At 40.1% G+C, this 19,155-nt stretch overlaps 3 protein-coding genes across 3 annotated transcripts; 2 read left to right on the top strand and 1 right to left on the bottom strand.

Moving 5' to 3' along the window:
* The first annotated feature begins 945 nt into the window (after nt 1-945).
* LOC310954918 (uncharacterized protein) lies at nt 946-7,818 on the top strand. Its single transcript, XM_083924607.1, has 7 exons — nt 946-1,045; nt 1,158-1,193; nt 1,341-1,502; nt 2,636-2,716; nt 7,080-7,106; nt 7,291-7,452; nt 7,681-7,818. Exons 1-7 carry the CDS (start codon nt 1,042-1,044, stop codon nt 7,764-7,766), a joined length of 558 nt encoding a protein of 185 aa, XP_083780733.1. The 5' UTR covers nt 946-1,041; the 3' UTR covers nt 7,767-7,818.
* On the top strand, nt 4,317-5,497 carry LOC310954380 (interferon alpha-inducible protein 27, mitochondrial-like). The gene is made up of 4 exons (XM_083923815.1): nt 4,317-4,431; nt 4,627-4,653; nt 4,810-4,971; nt 5,329-5,497. The coding sequence occupies exons 1-4, from the start codon at nt 4,422-4,424 to the stop codon at nt 5,394-5,396; spliced, it is 267 nt and encodes an 88-aa protein (XP_083779941.1). The 5' UTR covers nt 4,317-4,421; the 3' UTR covers nt 5,397-5,497.
* A 2,556-nt stretch (nt 7,819-10,374) lies between the features above and the next one.
* On the bottom strand, nt 10,375-14,483 carry LOC310954917 (cytosolic 5'-nucleotidase 1A-like; the record flags this gene model as incomplete). Its single annotated transcript, XM_083924606.1, has 6 exons — nt 14,323-14,483; nt 12,418-12,585; nt 12,070-12,199; nt 11,293-11,415; nt 11,025-11,209; nt 10,375-10,746 (listed from the first exon to the last, which is right to left on the bottom strand). Exons 1-6 carry the CDS (start codon nt 14,449-14,451, stop codon nt 10,375-10,377), a joined length of 1,107 nt encoding a protein of 368 aa, XP_083780732.1. The 5' UTR covers nt 14,452-14,483.
* Nucleotides 14,484-19,155: the final 4,672 nt, after the last annotated feature.

Raw genomic sequence — 19,155 nt, 5'->3', positions numbered from 1 at the left:
CACTACACGGGGATGATGGTAGTGGGCATCTTCTCTCCATCAGCCCCGAACACCGTGCGCATGCGCGAGTCTGACCACGTGATCAGGTCCGCTGATCACCAACGGAGGCTCCAGCGTCTGTCAAACACTGTAAGTGCGACAGCAAAGGGAGTACTCCGGTGAAAATCATCACATTGATGCTTTAAAAAAAAACAGCAGCTACAGACTCACGTGTTTCAACCGGCTTCTGTCTCATGTTTGTACTTTTTGTCTTTTACATTTTTCATTTCCATTGGTATTTATTTTTGCCTGCTCGTTTTACTGTTTGGATCTTATTTTAACTATTTTATCAAGTGAAGTGAAGCTCTTTGTGGCTGTCTGTAAAAGGTGCTATGTCACATAAATGTATTGTATTGTTATGATTAAGTTGAGATGATGAAACGGCAATATATGCACCCCACTTCTGATTAGTTTGATCACCGGAATCTAAGGTAAATGCTATAATTTGTTGAGTTAACTGTACAATTGGTTGGTATATTTAAATGAAGGAAGTGACTAAACTGTTAACATTTTAATTCAGCTGTTTTTTGTAAAAGAAAATTAAATGTATATAAAATGAAAATAGGAAAACAAACTTTACCTGATAACTAATGATACTAACCTGAAAATAGTACAAATAAATTTGTAAAGTACTAAATGGTATACCTATAAGCTGCCTCTTAATTTATCTATTTATTTTTTCTGATGTATTGTTTTGTTTTTACTGAATGTCAAAGTGTATTGCTCGCCCCATTTCCCTTTACATTCCGGTCTTTATTTCCCTTTTTTATGCCATACCTGAACTCCATGGTATTTTGTTTCCTCTTTTCATTCTTTAAACTTGTTTATATGCTGTTGTGTGAATCTAACTGTTGTCAATGAAGTTGGGGGGGAAAGTCCATGTTCTTATCCCGTTCATGTTCTCGCGACATCTTGTGTCAGTTTCGTTTCTCAATAAACGTCATCAAATTTCACCCAGCAGTTTGCAGCTCGTCCTCGTCAGACCCGAAACTAACCGGCCACATGAGTGAGTATCCCTGTTTTACCTTTGAGTTTTACGAATAAAAAAATAACAATAGTGACAGTATTTGATTAACGACGAGCTCTTAATGTGGCTTTCTGTTTAAACTGTGTTTCAGAGACCGCTATAGCCATTGGAGCAGGAGCAGGAGCACGTAAGATTAGACAGGAAGTCTGACTTATCCAACTAATACATTTACATGATAAACGTTCATCATGAAAGGTCCGTTTTACAGAGGTGCAAATATCAGCACACTGCTCATCACTGACGGTGTTTCCTCTGCTGTGTTGTTCATGTGCAGTTACTGCTGTGGTCGGGGCCCCTGTGGTCCTGGGAGCCATAGGTTTCACCTCAGCTGGAATAGCAGCAGGCTCCTATGCAGCAAGCATGATGTCTGCTGCTGCAGTCGCTAATGGAGGAGGAGTGGCAGCAGGAAGTGTGGTGGCTGGTTTGCAGGCATTAGGTATGAATGCCTACATTTAGGTTCATTTCAAATGAATTTGAATCTTGTGGTTTTATCATTAATTGAACAATAACACCCCCCCCCCCCCTTTTTCACTGGACACTTTAACTTGCACATTACCACCTGCACTGGTCATACAAATACAGTCACTTATATTTCATGTATATCATTCAATGCCATATGTTTAGTCTTGCTTGTGTTCATGTTTATATTTATGTAGGCACTGTCAAATCAATTCAAATTCCTAGCAATGAAAATTGTCTGGCAATAAACCTGATTCTGATTCTGATTCTGATAATACAAGGGGAATCTAATGCAATGTGTTTGAAGTGCAACAACACAAAATCCTACACAAATGTTTGGCAAACCTGGAACTGAAACAACTGTAGTGTACAGGGTTCGTCTTGGTGCTTGAGATCCTTGAAAATGCTTGAGTTTTTAATGTTGTGTTTTTCAAGGTTTGAAAAGTGCTCGCATTTTGGTTAAAGTACTTGAAATTGTAACCGCACTTCTTTCACAACAAATAGCTAGGGAGAAGACATTTTATTTAACTTCTTATCCTTGTGGTGTTACGAAACACAATTTTAGCTGTTGATTCAAGATTGAAGAAGCTTTATTTATCCCAAGGGAAATTATTGTCGTCAGTTTCAATACAAAGATGGGAAAGGATCAGAGTAACAATAAGCTAACATAATCAAATCAAAATAAAGCTAACATAAAATAAATCAAACAATAACTAATGTGACAGAGTGCAACAGACATCGTGGTTAAGCGTAGGTTTATACAATATACAACAATACACAACTTGCAGTTAAGCAGCAGATTGAATTTAAATAAGTACAAACTAAATAAGTGATTAAAAGACAGTGAAATAAACCTTTTCAATATGTGTGTATTCAATGTATTATTGACCACAGCTGTCAGGTGCTAGAAAACCTTGAAAAATGGAGCTTGAAAAGTGGATGAATTTGACCTTGGAAAAACTGTAGGAACCCTTAATGTAGCGTTGTCACAGTAGAGAAGTTTATGTGGATGACTTGCAGTATTCAACAAAATGATATACTGCTGTGTACACTGTTTGAGTCTTTCAGTTTGATAACCAGACTTTCTCTGTCTGTGTAATCTTGCTGTAGGTGCAGCTGGTGTGTCAGGAGCTGCCACTGCAGCTGTGTCCGGTGTTGGAGCAGCAGTGGGATGGCTGATCAGCGGTCTGCGTAAATAAAAAATCATAAACCAGTGCATTTTATGGTGTTTCTGCTTTTGCCAGATTAAGCAGGCAGTTGCAAATTATATCAACTCACTCACTGGACAGCACTTTTGTGATCTCTGTCTTTTCATTAAAAATCCTTGTTCTTTGTCTCCTCGCTCTTTATTACAGCTTAATTTATCCCTATCTTTCAGATTATAATATAGTTTGGGCAACTACTTTTTACTACTACTACTACTCTCTACAAAATCTTGGTCCTCCAGAAACGTTTTGTTAGAATTGCAACTCGATCAGAGTCTCACATCCCATCAACTCCTTTATTTCAAAAGCTACAAATTCAGTTTAGGTGGAGGCTTCAAATAAGCCCACTGGGTTTTCTGCCTCTTCCTGAACTGTATGTTATTTGTATTCTTTGTCAGTATTTGTGTATTTTTTAAATTGTGCTAAATAAATAAATACATCCAGCCCTTCATTGGCTGGTGCTCCTGAGATTATTATTTATTGGGTAATAAATCTGCCTATGTTGTGCTGCTGACACTGTGTACTGAGCACTTAATTCACGCTGTACTTAGCTGGCTGTTACAGTGAGGTAAGATCTCAGCCTCATGGTGGTGCCAGAGGAAAAGCAGAATGATATCCAACCCATCCAACCTCGCTCGAACATGTATATCCAGTGCTTGTTAAGATAATTCAGTCTGTTCTGTTTCTGTTTTAGTGAATACAGACGTAATAGAGCCTCTATTGACCGTCTCTAACTTTGTGTAAACACAATATAAACTTTCCTTTTTTACCCAAAAAAACTGAAGAGGCTTTTCTGCCACTATTACCTTTCATTGGCTGGGAAATACTGCCCTCCACTGACAAGAGTCTGGTATTACATCAAAGTGTTTTCACAGTTTAGAGTCATTTCAGTGACAGCAGCAGACTCAAAAAGGGGTGTGTGTATAGTCTTTAGGCCACCCTAACTGTAAGACCCAATTAAATATGCAACTCAATGTTATACACTCTTTGTAGTAGGGGGTCCCTGCTTCTCTCTTAAAGGTAAGGGGTCGTTGGCCTAAAAACACATGACAAAGCTGTAATATTGACATAAAGGGACTTTCTCTGAGGAGGCTCTTCTGCCACTCATACCCTTCATTGGAAATACGGCCCTCCACTGATAAGACTCTGATGTTACATCAGGCTGTTTTCACAGTTTAGAGTCGTTCATCATTTCAGGGACAGCAGCAGACTCAAATAGCAGTTTTCATTAAACACATGTTTTCCTTAAAGCAGCTGCAGGTCCTGCATACTGGAGTAAGACTATTATGATCCCTAAAGTATAGGTTTAATTCTTTATATTATATTTAACTGATTACTTTGATGTGGATCAGAGCCACCTCAACCTCCAGGACCAAAACATTCACTTCATCAGTGGCTACATTAAGACAAAAGTTAGTCCTGAATGTGAGTTTGAAGGGGAAGTCAGAAGGAAACCAGTTCAGCAACTCTTTAGTTTTCTTTATTGTTTTCATATTTATGTTCCAAACATTGGGATGGGACATACCATCTCTGAAATGTTAATTACTGTAGTTTACTTCTATGTGACGCCCTCCTCTGTCCAGATTCAAACAGTTTCATTTATCAAGAAATGAGACCCAACTCTCTCCGACGACTATATAAAACCCAGCCCCAAGCCCAGTTCCAGACTCGTCATTAGTACAGCGAGAGACATGGACCCTGGTGAGTATCTCTGCTCCTTTGACAATACTGATACATTTCTTTGGAAGTACTTTTATTGATATATGCTTTTCTTACACTAAACATGGCATGACAAATTCGTTTTTTTTTAATTGTTTTCATTCTTATGTTCCAAATGCCTTAAATTAAGCCAGATGAACTGTAAATGTTGATTTCAGTCTTCATCTCGTGTTTCAGGATCAGATGCCGTTGTACGAGGAGCAGGTAAAACTTTGTTCTGTGCAGCATTTGTGGATCACGTGTTTATTTTTCAACTGATTTTGAACAATTTGATGTAGAGAATATATTTACATCATGCACAATTAAAGCAACAATCATTAACAACAACGTTTCCTCTGCTGTGTTGTTGTCCATGTGCAGTAGCTGATGTGGCCAAGGATCCTGCTGCTCTGGGAGCCATAGGTTTCACCTCAGATGGAATAGCAGCAGGCTCCTATGCTGCTAAAATGATGTCGACTGCAGCAGCTAATAACGGTGGAGGGGTGTCAGCAGGAGGTGTGGTGTCTACTTTTCAGAAAGCAGGTAAAAGCCATTACATGACTTTTAGGGCCTTGATAATCTTGTGGTTTTAAACCTTTGTACCTTGATGTTGAGAGGATCATTGCAGAAATGATCACAGGGAAAGGATTTGCCCTGTATGTTTTTATGAAGTGCAACACCAAAAAAAACTCTACAGAGGTTTCTCGCAAACCTGGAACTGAAAGAAACAATAGTTTCACATTTTGTTAGCTGTGACTTTTACAAAACAGTGTTTTAAATATACTAACACTACTGTGTATAATAATGCTGCTGATTCATTTGCTCTGTTAACTTGAGAACAACTCTCTCAGCTTCTCCGTAGCTCCCCCTCGATATAAAACCTGTGTAATCTTGCTGTAGGTGCATCTGGTTCTTCAGGAGATGGCGCTGGAACAGGGGGGGGATGGCTGTCTAGCATCTTCGGCTGAGAATCATGGAGGAATAAGACACAATTATGACGTACAGTTCATTTGCTGAACAGCACTTTGAAACTGAAATGTTTTGTGCAATAAATCTGTATCCTGTCAAAGATACTGGTGCAGTGTGTCATCTGTCATTATGTCTCATAAAGTCCATGATAAAGGGCTGAGTCGGTAAATGATGAAAGTGTTCACTGCTTCATAAACTTTAACTAATGTGTAGCCATGCACTGATACAACTTAGCTGAAGGATTCAATGGGCCTTCATTAACATATGTATAAATATATGAATATGTTAATTATGATCATTGCAATATCTTAGTTTTGTATGCACCTTAAAAAGGTGTGTATGTGTGTGTGTGTGTGTTTGTATGTGTATAGTCTTTAGGCCACCCTAACTGTTAGATCCAATTAAATATGCAACTCAATGTTAAACACTCTTTGTAGTAGGGGGTCGTAGAGGCTCGAACATGTAAATCCAGTGCTTGTTAAGATGTTTCAGTCTGTTCTGTTTCTGTTTTAGTGAATACAGACGTAATAGAGCCTCTATTGACCGTCTCTAACTTTGTGTAAACACAATATAAACTTTCCTTTTTTTACCCAAAACAACTGAAGAGGCTTTTCTGCCACTATTACATTTCATTGGCTGGGAAATACCGCCCTCCACTGATAAGAGTCTGGTATTATATCAAAGTGTTTTCACGGTGTCATCTCAGTGACAGCAGCAGACTCAAAAAGGGTGTAAAAAGCTGTGTGTATAGTCTTTAGGCCACCCTAACTGTTAGGCCCAATTAAATATGCAACTCAATGTTATACACTCTTTGTAGTAGGGGGCCCCTGCTTCTCTCTTAAAGGTAAGGGGTCCTTGGCCTAAAAACACATGACAAAGCTGTAATATTGACATAAAGGGACTTTCTCTGAGGAGGCTCTTCTGCCACTCATACCCTTGATTGGAAATACGGCCCTCCACTGATAAGAGTCTGATGTTTCATCAGGCTGTTTTCACAGTTTAGAGTCGTTCATCAGTTCAGGGACAGCAGCACACTCAAATAGCAGTTTTCATTAAACACATGTTTTCCTTAAAGTAGCTGCAGGTCCTGCATGCTGGAGTAAGACTATTATGATCCCTAAAGTATAGGTTTAATTCTTTATATTATATTTAACTGATTACTTTGATGTGGATCAGAGCCACCTCAACCTCCAGGACCAAAACATTCACTTCATCAGTGGCTACATTAAGACAAAAGTTAGTCCTGAATGTGGGTTTGAAGGGGAAGTCAGAAGGAAACCAGTTCAGCAACTCTTTAGTTTTCTTTATTGTTTTCATTCTTATGTTCCAAACATAGGGATGTGACATACCATCTCTGGAATGTTAATTACTGTAGTTTACTTCTATGTGACGCCCTCTTCTGTTCAGATTCGATCAGTTTCATTTATCAAGAAATGAGACCTAACCATCAGGCTATATAAACATTCAGCTAAAGCAGCAGCCACCATTCAGCCCTGACTCATCAATACAGAGAAAGACATGGACCCTGGTGAGTATCTCTGATCCTTTGACAATACTGATACATTTCTTTAGAAGTGCTAATACTTTTATTGATATATGCTTTCCTTACATAAAAACATGGCATGACAAATGTCTTAAATCAAGCCAGATGAACTGTAAATGTTGATTTCATCTTGTTTCAGGGACAGTTGCCGTTGTAGGAGGCGCAGGTAAGACTTTGTACTGTGCAGCGTTTGTGGATCACATGTGTTTCTTGTTTTTTTTAACTGATTTTAACACACTTTAATGTAGAAAAGACATTTACATCATGCATGATCAATTTTAAAGTGGCTAAACAAATGATCACACAATCATTTACAACAGCGTTTCCTCTGCTGTGTTGTTCATGGGCAGTTGCTGCTGTGGTCGGGGCCCCTGTGGTCCTGGGAGCAATAGGTTTCACCTCAGCTGGAATAGCAGCAGGCTCCTACGCTGCAAGCATGATGTCTGCTGCTGCAGTCGCTAATGGAGGAGCAGTGGCAACAGGAAGTGCGGTGGCTGTTTTGCAGGCAGCAGGTAAAAGTCATTATATTATTACTATTAATGTTGTGGTTTTAGCTTTTGTATCTTAATGTTGAGATGATCATTACTGGAATGATCACATTTTGGTAGCTTTAACTTTTACATAACTGTTTTGAATATACTTACACCACTGTGTATAATAACGCTGCTGATTCATTTGCTCTGTTAACTTGAGAACAACTCCCTTCTCCTTCATATTAAACCTGTGTAATTTTGCTGTAGGTGCAGCCGGTCTGTCAGGAGCCGCCACTGCAGCTGTGGCCAGCACTGGAGCAGTGGTGGGATGGGTCGCCAGTATCTTCTACTGAAACCCATGAAGGAATAAGAAACATTTGAAAACATGCTTTTTTTAAAATTTATTCCAAATTACGGTTACTGCAATTTATGTTAGGTCATTTACTAAACAGCACTTTTGTAATTTCAGACCACTGAAATGTTTTGTTTAATAAATCTGTATCCTGTCAAAGATACTGGTGCGTATCATCTGTCAATAGTCTCGCAAAGTCCACCACAAAGGGTTGAGTGAATAAATGAATGAAAGTTTTCACTGCTTCATAAACATTTTAAAATGAAAGCAGGATTTTTTTCTGATCACAGTTAAATTGTGGACATCAAAACCATAAACACAGAGCTGAAAAAATCAAATAAATCATGCATACATTGATGGGAGATAACTATGAGCGACAACTTTAACTTCACACACAGTCACTTGATCCATTGTTATATACTGATGATCAATTTGTGCTAATATAACTAAAAGACTTTTCAACAGGATGTAAAAATAAATGCATCTTGTTTGTATCTTTTGAAGGAGCAGTCATAACTGAACTGGTTTGGCAACTTAGTAAGTGATGACTTACCACCTCAGAAATGTTAAATATGTGAAGTTGCTGTTGATCTAATACCTTTATATTGTGTTGGTTCCTTGTTTCTTGTTAAAATGTTCTGGTCTGCTTTGACTGTTCATTAAACAAACTAAAGCATAAATATCTATGTGTTATTATCTATGAACCACCTTAATTCCTAGGCATTATATATGTTATATATATATTATGTTTAACAGTTAGTAAAGCTGTGCTGCTTAACTCCAAGTGTAAGGAGTTGTAATCATGTGAGAGAAGACTGTTAAGATTACTCAGGTTATGGACTATTCATTGAAACAATTGTAAGGAATTCTGCAGTCATTAGACATATCAATGCACAATGTTACATTTTGACTGCTGCAAAGTTTAAGTTAATGTTGAAAAAGTTAGAATGAGCTTTGTGGTGTCGGTCTCCCTCTGCTGTGAACAGGAAGAATCACTTTGGCCACCATCAGCTCCTGTCTTAGCTCTCCAGGAAGAGGTTGAAACTCATTTCACATCTGCAAATCAATGAGTCAGTGCTCATTTTGAATACAGTTATCTTTACTTCAATCTTGAAAGAGAAAAATGTGATTTCATAACAGTCCACAGTACTCATCTGAGCCAGTTTGGTCTTATTCAACACCAACTCCAATAACATCACACCTAAATGACAAACATGACCAACGGGCACGAGACACCAAACTTTCAGGACTTTAAGGACGATTAGAAATTAAAATTACACAAGATGGATGCCAATAAACGCTGAAGATGTTGAAACTTATCATTAATGTCTTGAACAAGAATAAATATAAATGAAATCCTTTTTATACAATATATTTAATTTAACAATCACATGTACAACACGCATGCAAGACGGACAAATAAATCCAACAGTAGTGAGAAAAAGGCACCCGTTTCAAAAACTCACACACACAAACAAGCAAGAAAGTGAGAAAACTGTATAAATCCCAAAGGAGATTCTGCATAAAGTGACTGATGCATGTCGTCAGTGCAGTTGTGTAGCTTCTAATCAAGTTAGCACATCCAGGCTGCATTCACTCCCTCTTTAAAAAATCATCTGAAGTCACTTGATGTTTGTTCAGTGACCTGGCGTCTAAATAACTATTGTTTAGAGCTTTCAGATGGTTTTAATATTTGTTTCTGATTAATTTTAAACATGCTTTACTTTGATTGTTTTTTTTTGTCTTTCTAAAGGGGGATATGTGTGAGGATGAGTGTAAAAATATAGAAATATGGCTTATACAGGAGGTTGCTGGTGTGTGTAATTTCCTGCAAATTAAACGGCATTAAGTGCAACTTTCTAATAGTGCAATCTTTATAAAGGGTTTATAAGTGAGGCTTTATTGATGGTTAAAGAATAATTTACTAATGCTTTATAGAACGGTTCTAAGTCGTAAATAAAAACTAATTTAGGATTGCTAGGTGGTGAAAAAATCCATTTGCATATGTTTTTATGCTCTCTTTTTAGAAATGATGCCGTTATATATGTTGGGAACCCATTAATTGGTTAATTAGTGTTTAATAATTTAGATTTTGGTTTAGTACTCTGCAACTCTTTTCCACAAGGTACATGATCCAAATGGTCAAAGAAATGTCCAAACATTGTTCTGAATATTGGCTTCCAACCAATCTAAAATAATGTTTAAAATTACTTATTAAGTTGAATAATTATTAATAATTCATAAAGCCATTAGTTACACCTTGTAAAACGTTTATGAAGGGTTTATTAGAACCCTCATTAGAGAGCTGGACCTCTTAAACTAATATATAATGTTATAATCTACCAATCAATGGATGAAATAATCATCTGAAATGAAATTTTAACTGTTAATGAGATAAATTATTTGATTAATGGTATTATGAAATCACATTGCTTTATAATTACATTATAACATAGCCTAATGTACAAATCAAATTGCATCAACTGGGTTTTATTACATTCTCAACCCGTTTTCAGGACATTTTTTCATAGTTTTAAATAAAATATTTTAACATACTCTGCAGCTGAAAGCCAAAATGAAATGTCCCTTTAGTCACAGTGATGTGCAGGCTACTTGGCTGCTGTAGAAGTATTTTTCTCATTAATTCCTTTCTTGGTAACTCTCTGAGCTATCCCATAGGGTACATGGCACGCTACAGTCCCCATTTCTGCTGCCCCCTCTACATGAAACATCTGGTCATCAAAGAAAATGTGTGGTCTGATCTTCTCAAGCATTGGACCCTTCGGCGCTCCTGCCAGAAAGAGCGCTTCATCGATCTCCAGACCCCACGAGCGAAGAGTTTTTAGGGCTCTGGTACCAGAGCTGGCTGCACTGCGAGCTGTCACCAAGTAAGTCCGGATGGGGCAGTCCATGCGTTGGCCTTTGCCATAAAACTTCTTCTGCAGTTTTCCTAAAGCCTCCAGGAAACCTTTCAGTGGTCCCTGAAGAAAGAAGACAGAACAGTAAGACCATAAATGGTGCTCTATATAAAGTTTACCAGCTGCTTTGTTATAATGTGTGTTGTACTTTGTCCATCATTCCTTTTATCATAATAACATTATAATTAAGAATTTAGTTTGTGAGATCTGGAAATCACAAAAGGAAGTCAGACGGGGCAAGAAATAAGCAGTCAGGCAGGTTTAAGACCCTCCCCCAGATTAGCCAAATTAGAAGAGAAAGGGTAAATGTTAAAAGTAGTATTATTATGTGTATACTGTACATGGTCCAGAGGCTTGTTCTCGTGTGCCTTCTCATGCTCAAAGAACTTGTCTAGTCCATGGGCCTTGTAAATGCGCTCAGACTCATCAGAGAAGAGGACAGCGTCACCATCGAAAGCAACACGCAGCTGAGTCTCCGACACTTCCGTCATCTTCTCTTGGGTGAACATGGTGGCTGCTGCTATACCTGAGTGTATTGTTGAGAAACAGCTGTATTTCAATACATCTTGCCTCTTTAGTCTAGTATTGCAAATTCTCAGTAATATGTACCTTCTTCCAAAGCTTCTCGAACCTTTACTGGATCGGCAGACAGGTAAAGGTTAGTGTGGTAGGCCTTCAAGTAACCTATGGGGCTGTTTCCCCCTGTCATACAGAAGCGCTCAATGAACAACCCTGCAGAGGGAGGAATCACAAGAGCAGTGATGTGAAGGTATACAAGAGTCATTTGATCAAAACATTGTGAATTAATCTGTAGCAACATACTTTGATATTAGCTGATAACTATGACATCAAATACTCATTCTCTGTGGTGTGTGGCTTGGGGAGGCAGAGCAGGGGAAAGGAAGAGAAAACGTGGAGTGACATGAAAGGAAAGAACCTGAGGTTTTTCTGCTTGGCTTGACTACATTAGTGGGCCAAAGTGGTGTTTTGAAAAAAAATCATATTATAGTGTGTTGAAGGAAATTTAAAAAAAAAAGTCATAGAATAGTAGTCTAGGTTGAAAAAAGTCATAGTATAGTGTGTCGAGAAAAGTCGTAAAAAAAATCATAGTGTACTAAAGAATATTTTGTTGAAAGCAAGTCTTAGTAAAGTTGCCTATGTTGAAAAAAGTGATAAAAAGTCATAGTATAGCTATGTCATGTACAGTATGTTGGAAGAAATTTGAAAAAAGTTGGAAAAAATATCATATAGTTTTTCACTAAAAAATGTTCAAAAATAAACACACTGTGGCAGCTCAGTATGTCAAATGTTTCTACAAACAAAACATTATGCCACCAAATAATTTGAAAGATCATTTTTTATGGTCCATGTGTGTTGTGTACTCACCGTGATGATTGATTGTATTGATGAGTCTTAAACCAACATATGCGTGGTTGTTGGTCATGAGCACAACATCAAAGAGCTCCTCGCTTTCGGGGTAAAGCTCCCTCAGTTGAGTGTTCACGGCCTCCAGAGCCTGGCAACACGACCAAACACAGATCAGAGTCATAAAAAAGAAGACACTATATCACTGCAGTGGGGATGGAAGTGTGGGTGAGTGTGGGTGGGTTGGTGTTTCATGCTTATTACTCATCTACCGCCTCCAGAGACACGACCAGCTAACAAATAACCCTGCCACCAATGAATCACTCTGCTTTGGGTTTGATATGGTATGTATGCGTTTGTTTCTCTGACCTTGACAAAGGAGAAGGCGGGTCCGGGGCTGAAAGGCTCCGTTTCATGCTCCACCTGATACTTGATGTATTCTTCCAAGCCCTGCTGCTCGTAGATGTGCTGCTCCTTCCCCATGTTGAAGAGGACTCGTGCCGACACGCCAATGGTGATGGCATTCTCGGGCTTGGGCTGGAAGAGGAGTGTGAAAGAAAAAAAAAAAGATTTCATTTACATCCAGCTTTGACTAGTTCTAAAAAAGGCCTTTTTTGGAGTAAAGTGTTTTTATCCAATCAGGTTGTAACGTTTCTGCCTGCAGGGACATAGTGCAATGTTCATACTCTAAACATTATATGGATATGGGGAAAACGGATGATTTGCTGACAGTTTCTAGAAGAAAGGAACAATTTGACATGGGCTTCATTGCCGTGAGCCGCTGTGAGCTGATCCTCTGCAAGGCTCGGATAGTGCAGGCTCAGATGCTAGCCTGGCTGGCACCTGTTAACTCTTTGGGGGCTGGGACAACAAAACAGAGTATATAATTATAGCGTACTGTCATTTTTCCACAGATAATACCAGTCAAGACAGATGGCTGTGTTGCATAGAGCTGGGTATGTTCGACGTTAAGGGAAGGTTTTTTTCGCCACTGTGTGCTCAAGATTGCTGGATTAATATTGTATATATTAACTTTAATAATTATTAGTATGGGCGTCACGGTGGTGTAGTGGTTAGCACTGTCGCCTCACAGTGAGTGGGTTCCCGGCTTGGGCCTTTCTGTGTTGAGATGGCATGTTCTCCCCGTGTCTGTGCGGGTTTTCTCCCGGGTTCTCCGGTTTCCTCCCACAGTCCAAAGACATGCACGTGTTAGGTTAATTGATGAATATAAATTGCCTGTAGGTGTGACTGAGTGTGAATGGTTGTCTGTCTCTGTTTGTCTCTATGTGCCTTGCGATAGACTGGCATCCTGTCCAGGGTGTACCCCGCCTCACGCCCGATGTCAGCTGGGATCGGCTCCAGCCCCCCGCAACCCCGACAGGGACAAGCGGTTGAAGATGAATGAATTAATTAATTATTAGTATTTTTATTAAGGATAGTGCAACTTGTTGCTGCTCATGGGGGAATTGTTGGGTCTCTGTAAATCATGAATAAGTATAGTGTGGTCTTTCCATACTTGCAAATAGTACATTTAAAGTGTCCTGAGATAACTTTTGTTATGATTTGGCACTATATATAAAATTGAATTGAATTTAAATTGAATTACCATGACAATAAATGTCCATGATAACCAACAGATTTTTTTCTTATTTTGCAATACAATTGAATTGGTCATGAGTGGTCTGAACTTGAAATAGTTCTTTAATTTCAGTCGGATTTAAAAACAAGATAAATCTATAAAAAATCAAATATTTCCGTCTGAAACATGGGGAGAAATTCTGTACGGGATGAAAACTTACTTCCACTGCTTAGAGAGGATTAAACCATTTTTCACAAATTCCAACCGAGACAACTTGTTTGCGTTTGTATTTGGGTTCAGGAGGACCATGCACCTGATCTGAAACAGGAGCCCTCTCTGCTCTGTGCCTTAAGCCTCCGTATCCTGTTTCACCGGTCTACATCTCCATAACAACTTTATTTTCGCTCAGACTTCAAATGCAGCACTTGCTATAACCCTGGCATTAACCCTCCTGCTGTTAAAGTTGAGAGATCAGATACGTTTTGGCCACTGTGAAAAAAACAGCCTTAAGTAGTGAACTCAAGTTTGTCAGTGCAGGCTTTAACTAGCAAACAAAAGCAACATAATTCAGCTGCAACGTGATGACAAGATTTCATTTTGACTTCATAATTCACTTGGCAGTCACTTTACAAAGGCCTGAGAACTCAAAGTGCACCTGTTGGATGCTGCACAAGGAAGGCTGTAGGGGTACTCACTGGTTTAGGTTTCCTGGTGGGAGTGGGGGGCTTCAACAATGCCCTGGCATCTTCCCAAGGGGCTCGATTACTGCTGCATGTCAAGTCCTGTCCACTGGAGGTAAAAGTGTGGCCGTTATTTAGACTCATCTTACCTCTTCGGCTCACCACTCTCCTATCACCCTCAGGCCCACACTTAGGCCCAGTGTGCCCCCTGATAGCTCTCTTTTCTGGTCCCCCTCTCTCTCTTTGGCATCAAAGTCCTAACTCACTCTTAAATATGCAAAAAATCAATCCTTGTGCACTCAGCAGATGAGATCACTCTGACTGCAGCTGCGGAGGCACTAAGCTAAAGGCTCGAAAAAAAAGAGGAGTGAGATGTTGCAGGATAAGAGAGAGATGGAGAGAGATTCAGAACAAGCTGTTGATATTCCCGCATTGTATTCCTTCTCTTCTTCTGTGCTTGTCTTTTTCTATATGCCTCTCTCTGTCTCTCATACACACTGCTGCTGACTTCAAGCCATTTTGCTTCCTCCCCCTTTTTAACCCTTTCAGTAGCTAATTCCTTGAAGCACCAGCAGCAGCAGCAGCAGTAGCAGCAGCAGAGCATGTGATTTAATGGATGTGACAACCCGTTGATGAACCCTATTGGAGGAAACAGGCCGGAGTTTCAGATCACCGCTGTGTTGTGATGCTTGTAATGCATTCACGCTTCAGTTCTCCTAACAGAGAGGTGGAGTTTGATATCTTTGAACATAGAAGCAGCACTGCTTCCCCATACAATTCATTCATTCAAAGTGAAGATGGCTCTTATTATTTGATTAAGCTGTAATGTATCCCATGTGCTCCCAGTCCTTCATATTCCTGCTCAGCAGTGTGGGAAATGAAGTCCATCCTGGGTCATTTACTTCCCCCGTGTAAATGTTCATTTCTTCTTGCCCCATGAAAACCCCTGCAGGATCGTTCCATGGATTGAATTACAGAGCAGCAGTCCCAGTTGCCAGGCAACGGCCAGGGAGTCAGACTGGCTGGGACCTCCACATCTTGGATCTGATTGGCTGCAGGAACACCAGACTGTATATATAAGCCTCCAAATATGGCATCAGTCAGAAACACACCGCTGATGCAGGGAACAAGGATGAAAGAGTAGGTGGTGCTTTGAAGAACATAAACGCATTATAAATAATATTAGCTATGCTTTTATGATAACAAACAGGCAACTTACAAACTACAGATGTTTTCTGGGAAGAAGGTACTGAGCAGACATCCATGTAGGGACTCAAGGAACAAAAGGACAATATAGACATGAGGTCATCATCTCTTCATACCTGTCAGCATTGCGGAGGTAGTAAATACTTACTGTGGACATGTATGTAAAAACATGTGCTAACTCAATAAGTGACCAACAGACATTTTACAAAACGGTGTAAAATCTTTTTCACCATGTGTAAAGTGTAAATTCATAGTGTTGCTTTCTATTCTTTCTAGGCATTAACATCCAAAATGTATCAAATAACAAAACAGCAGTGGTGCATTACACCTATCTATCCAATACGCAAGATACTGATAAATTTGCAATTGTGCCCACGTACCGATCAAGATAATGTGTCTGGCTGTGACCACACACTCTCCTCCGGGCTCTCCAGAGACCAGACGCAAAGAGCTTTTATCGACTGAATGAGGACAGCTGAAGGATTTTGTGTCTTTAATATTGTCCGGTGTTAGGTGCATGCAATCTATTTTCTCTCTTAACTACTTATGTTATTATGTTAAAATATGTTAGACATAATTAGAAATTTAACTTATTAGGGTGTCCAAACATTTATGTCTAGACTGTATACAAATGTGAAACCTTTTTTTATTTAAATGTGATTAACGCATCCCAATTTAGTTGCTTCTTTATCTAAAATCTCTCAGTAGTGCGGTGGTACTGATATTTAATAAGTTCTTGCATTTCATGCTCACAGCCACTAGAGCGTAGTAGAGGATAGGTAAGCCTTTCAGTCTTCTGGCGTGTCCTGAATACTTCACTGCTTCATTCATTGCTCAGGGCGTTGCAGACAAAGAGGACCTGAAAGAGAAACTCAGTGAGTGTGAGAGAGGAAGTTGATCTGAAAACCTGAGGTTTTGTAACACTCTAGCACTACACTATAGTAGCTGTTTGCATATATGCCTCTAGAGAGAGTATTAGTGTAAGTGATAGAGTAATGTGTCACAAAATGTATGGTTTTACTAGAATAAACCTACATTATTTAAGCCTTAATAACATGATTTTAATCTGTTTCATGAGAAGTGATGACTTGACATTCTGCTGTATGTGTAGAACATCAGTGATACATTTACTCTTTATGTGCCAAAGCCCACATTTGCTCTCTCTGCCTTTGTGTATCTGCTTTCTAGTCTGGAGCTCAGAGGGGGTTAACAGGATGTGGAGACAGTTGGGCCGCACCCACTGAGCTGATTTGAATAACGCCGGCATTTGGCGCGAGGCTGAGAAGAGCCTTCCTTTCTTCATACCGGCTGTGACACCACTCCCCTCCCTGTGCACCCTGGAGTGGCGGGAAATGCTGGAGAGAAAGAGGCACAGAAATAGAGAGAAAGAGAGTCGGACGGCGGCTGCACGGGCTGCTTTTGCACACCCTCTCTATACCTGCAGTTGTCCTGGAAATGAGTCAGATACAAAATATAGGCCTATCTTTAAAAAAGAGGAAGAAAAATAAACCTCCCTCTATATTTTGGCGCTAGACGGATAGAGAGATAATGCTCTCAGTGGTAGACTGTGGGTGGAGACAAAAGCAGGCATGAGTGGAGTGGGCCAGAACAAAGAGGGTAACAGCCTGGACTACCCCCCCCTACCTCTTATCAACCCCCACCCCCAACACACAGCCTGAGGGCTTCAGGCAAGGCAGATGACTATTATAACCTTAATCAGCCCTTCAAAGCGACCACTCAGGCATGTTTGCCACCATAGATTCTTTGTTCTAACTGTGATTTTACTTAGTTTTGGCTTGGACCCTTCCTCAATGTTCATATATGAAACCAGCAGCCACACACTCATGCTGCTACAACACACAAGTAAGGCCCTCTTCCCTATCTCGCTAAGATCATTGCTGGCAATCATCCACCAAGAATCCATATGAAGGTCATTTGCTGAAGTGGCATCTCAGGCCATTAACAACACCCACACTGCACTCCAGGGACATTATTGGATTTGTTATTATTGGCTTTTAGGGAGGCAACAGTCTAGATCCACCCCCACCCCCTTAATTTCTTTAGTAATGTAACTGGGTGGCAGCTGACTAAGCAGCAGTATCTTCTCCGCCTGGCAAAATCCACCCATCAGAGAGCAAAAAAGAGCAGAGCAGCGGATCCTCTCACTTCCTGCCTCCAATGGGTTCAACACAAAAACAGGAAGTCTGTGCTGCCTGTGTGTTTCCTAGGCCTTAAAACAGAGCCTCTCTCAATGTTTCACACACACACACACACACACACACACACACACACACACACACACACACACACACACACACACACACACACACACACAGGCCTATAGTGGGGAAGAGGAAAGCAGGGCACTGATTATTACATAAGCTCCACAGTGGTGATCACTCAGGCCCTGACCACAACAGCAGTCACATTCAGATGCAGGCTGAAAAGAAGGAATTGTGGCAATGCAGGAGGAACAGAGGCATCTATACACTATACATTCACCATCTGATAAGAGACAATCTGATAACACACATTGCATTGGTGGGTGTCTGTGTGAAGCTGCATTTCTAGCATTTAAATGTATGTTGATGCAAATACACTCCATATACACTCTCACAATGCAGTAATTGGCTTTTGATGTGTGTGTGTGGGGGGGGGGTGTACTGAAGTCCTCACTGGGGAAGACAAAGAGAACAAGCACTAAGTGGAGATCTAGAGGGGGGTTATAGTTGAGGTGGTGGTGGGGCAACTATGAGATCTGCAGGGGGTTAAAGGGGACTGGTGGGGAGGGGTAAAGCCCCTTTCTGAGTTGCTTGAGGGGGCAGAAGGAGGTGGGGGGTTGGTGGTGACAGCGCTCAATGGGGCTAAATTCAAAAGATGCAGCAAGTGTCCCAACTTCAGCTGAAGCAACCTTACACCGCAGGGCCAAACAATAGAACATCTGCTGGCTGACAAAGCTGTGAGAGCAGCAGTGCCTCTGATTTAAACTGCTACTCTTGTGGATAAAACCCCCCAACAGTAGCAACAAGTTTCAACATATTTCTTAGATCATAGAAATTTGGCATCAGGTCACTTTCTTTGGCAATCGACTATTGCTTCACCCTATTTTGAAAGCATAAAATAGCTTTTCAATGTAGGGGGAAGTTGACTATTCGAAAGCAGTTTGGGAACATCCCAAATTCTATGTCAATTATGCATTTACTAGTACCGCCGTTTTGATCTAGTCTTTGGAGATTATTTGTTGGTGTATATCAAGGGTTACTTATGGCCTGGGTGCCAGAACCAGCTCACCAAGGGGTCCAATCTGCAGGAAAACTGGATAGAAGTCATTAATTCCGATTTTCTAGTATTCATGTTTGTCTCCCGAGGGTCGCGTTGTCCAAATAAGAGTACCAGGCCCTATGCTGGATATGCTATGATAGATCCCATGAGCTTATGTACAGGCAGTCAAGTGCTCAAGTAGCTACTGCTTATACAGGAGCCACTAGTGGAAAATACCTTTGTCAAAAAGGACAAAAGTGGAAACAAAGTGTCAAGTGCCAATTGATCCACTCGGACCAGAATACAGTTGAAAACAGAGACATATTGTCTTTTTTTTTTCTAAAGATATCTCATGTTTTTCATCATCTGTTTTGTAAATAT

This window comes from Echiichthys vipera, assembly GCF_963691815.1.
Source record: "Echiichthys vipera genome assembly, chromosome: 12".
Taxonomy (NCBI): Eukaryota; Metazoa; Chordata; class Actinopteri; order Perciformes; family Trachinidae; genus Echiichthys; species Echiichthys vipera.
This window is presented reverse-complemented; position numbering and strand designations above follow the sequence as displayed.

What these genes read in the sequence shown, in the direction of transcription:
- LOC310954918 (XM_083924607.1), top strand. An exon ending in GGCTGGTTTGCAGGCATTAG is followed by an intron (nt 1,503 to 2,635) that starts GTATGAATGCCT and finishes ATCTTGCTGTAG; the next exon opens with GTGCAGCTGGTGTGTCAGGA. An exon ending in GGCTGTTTTGCAGGCAGCAG is followed by an intron (nt 7,453 to 7,680) that starts GTAAAAGTCATT and finishes ATTTTGCTGTAG; the next exon opens with GTGCAGCCGGTCTGTCAGGA.
- LOC310954380 (XM_083923815.1), top strand. An exon ending in TGCCGTTGTACGAGGAGCAG is followed by an intron (nt 4,654 to 4,809) that starts GTAAAACTTTGT and finishes GTCCATGTGCAG; the next exon opens with TAGCTGATGTGGCCAAGGAT. An exon ending in GTCTACTTTTCAGAAAGCAG is followed by an intron (nt 4,972 to 5,328) that starts GTAAAAGCCATT and finishes ATCTTGCTGTAG; the next exon opens with GTGCATCTGGTTCTTCAGGA.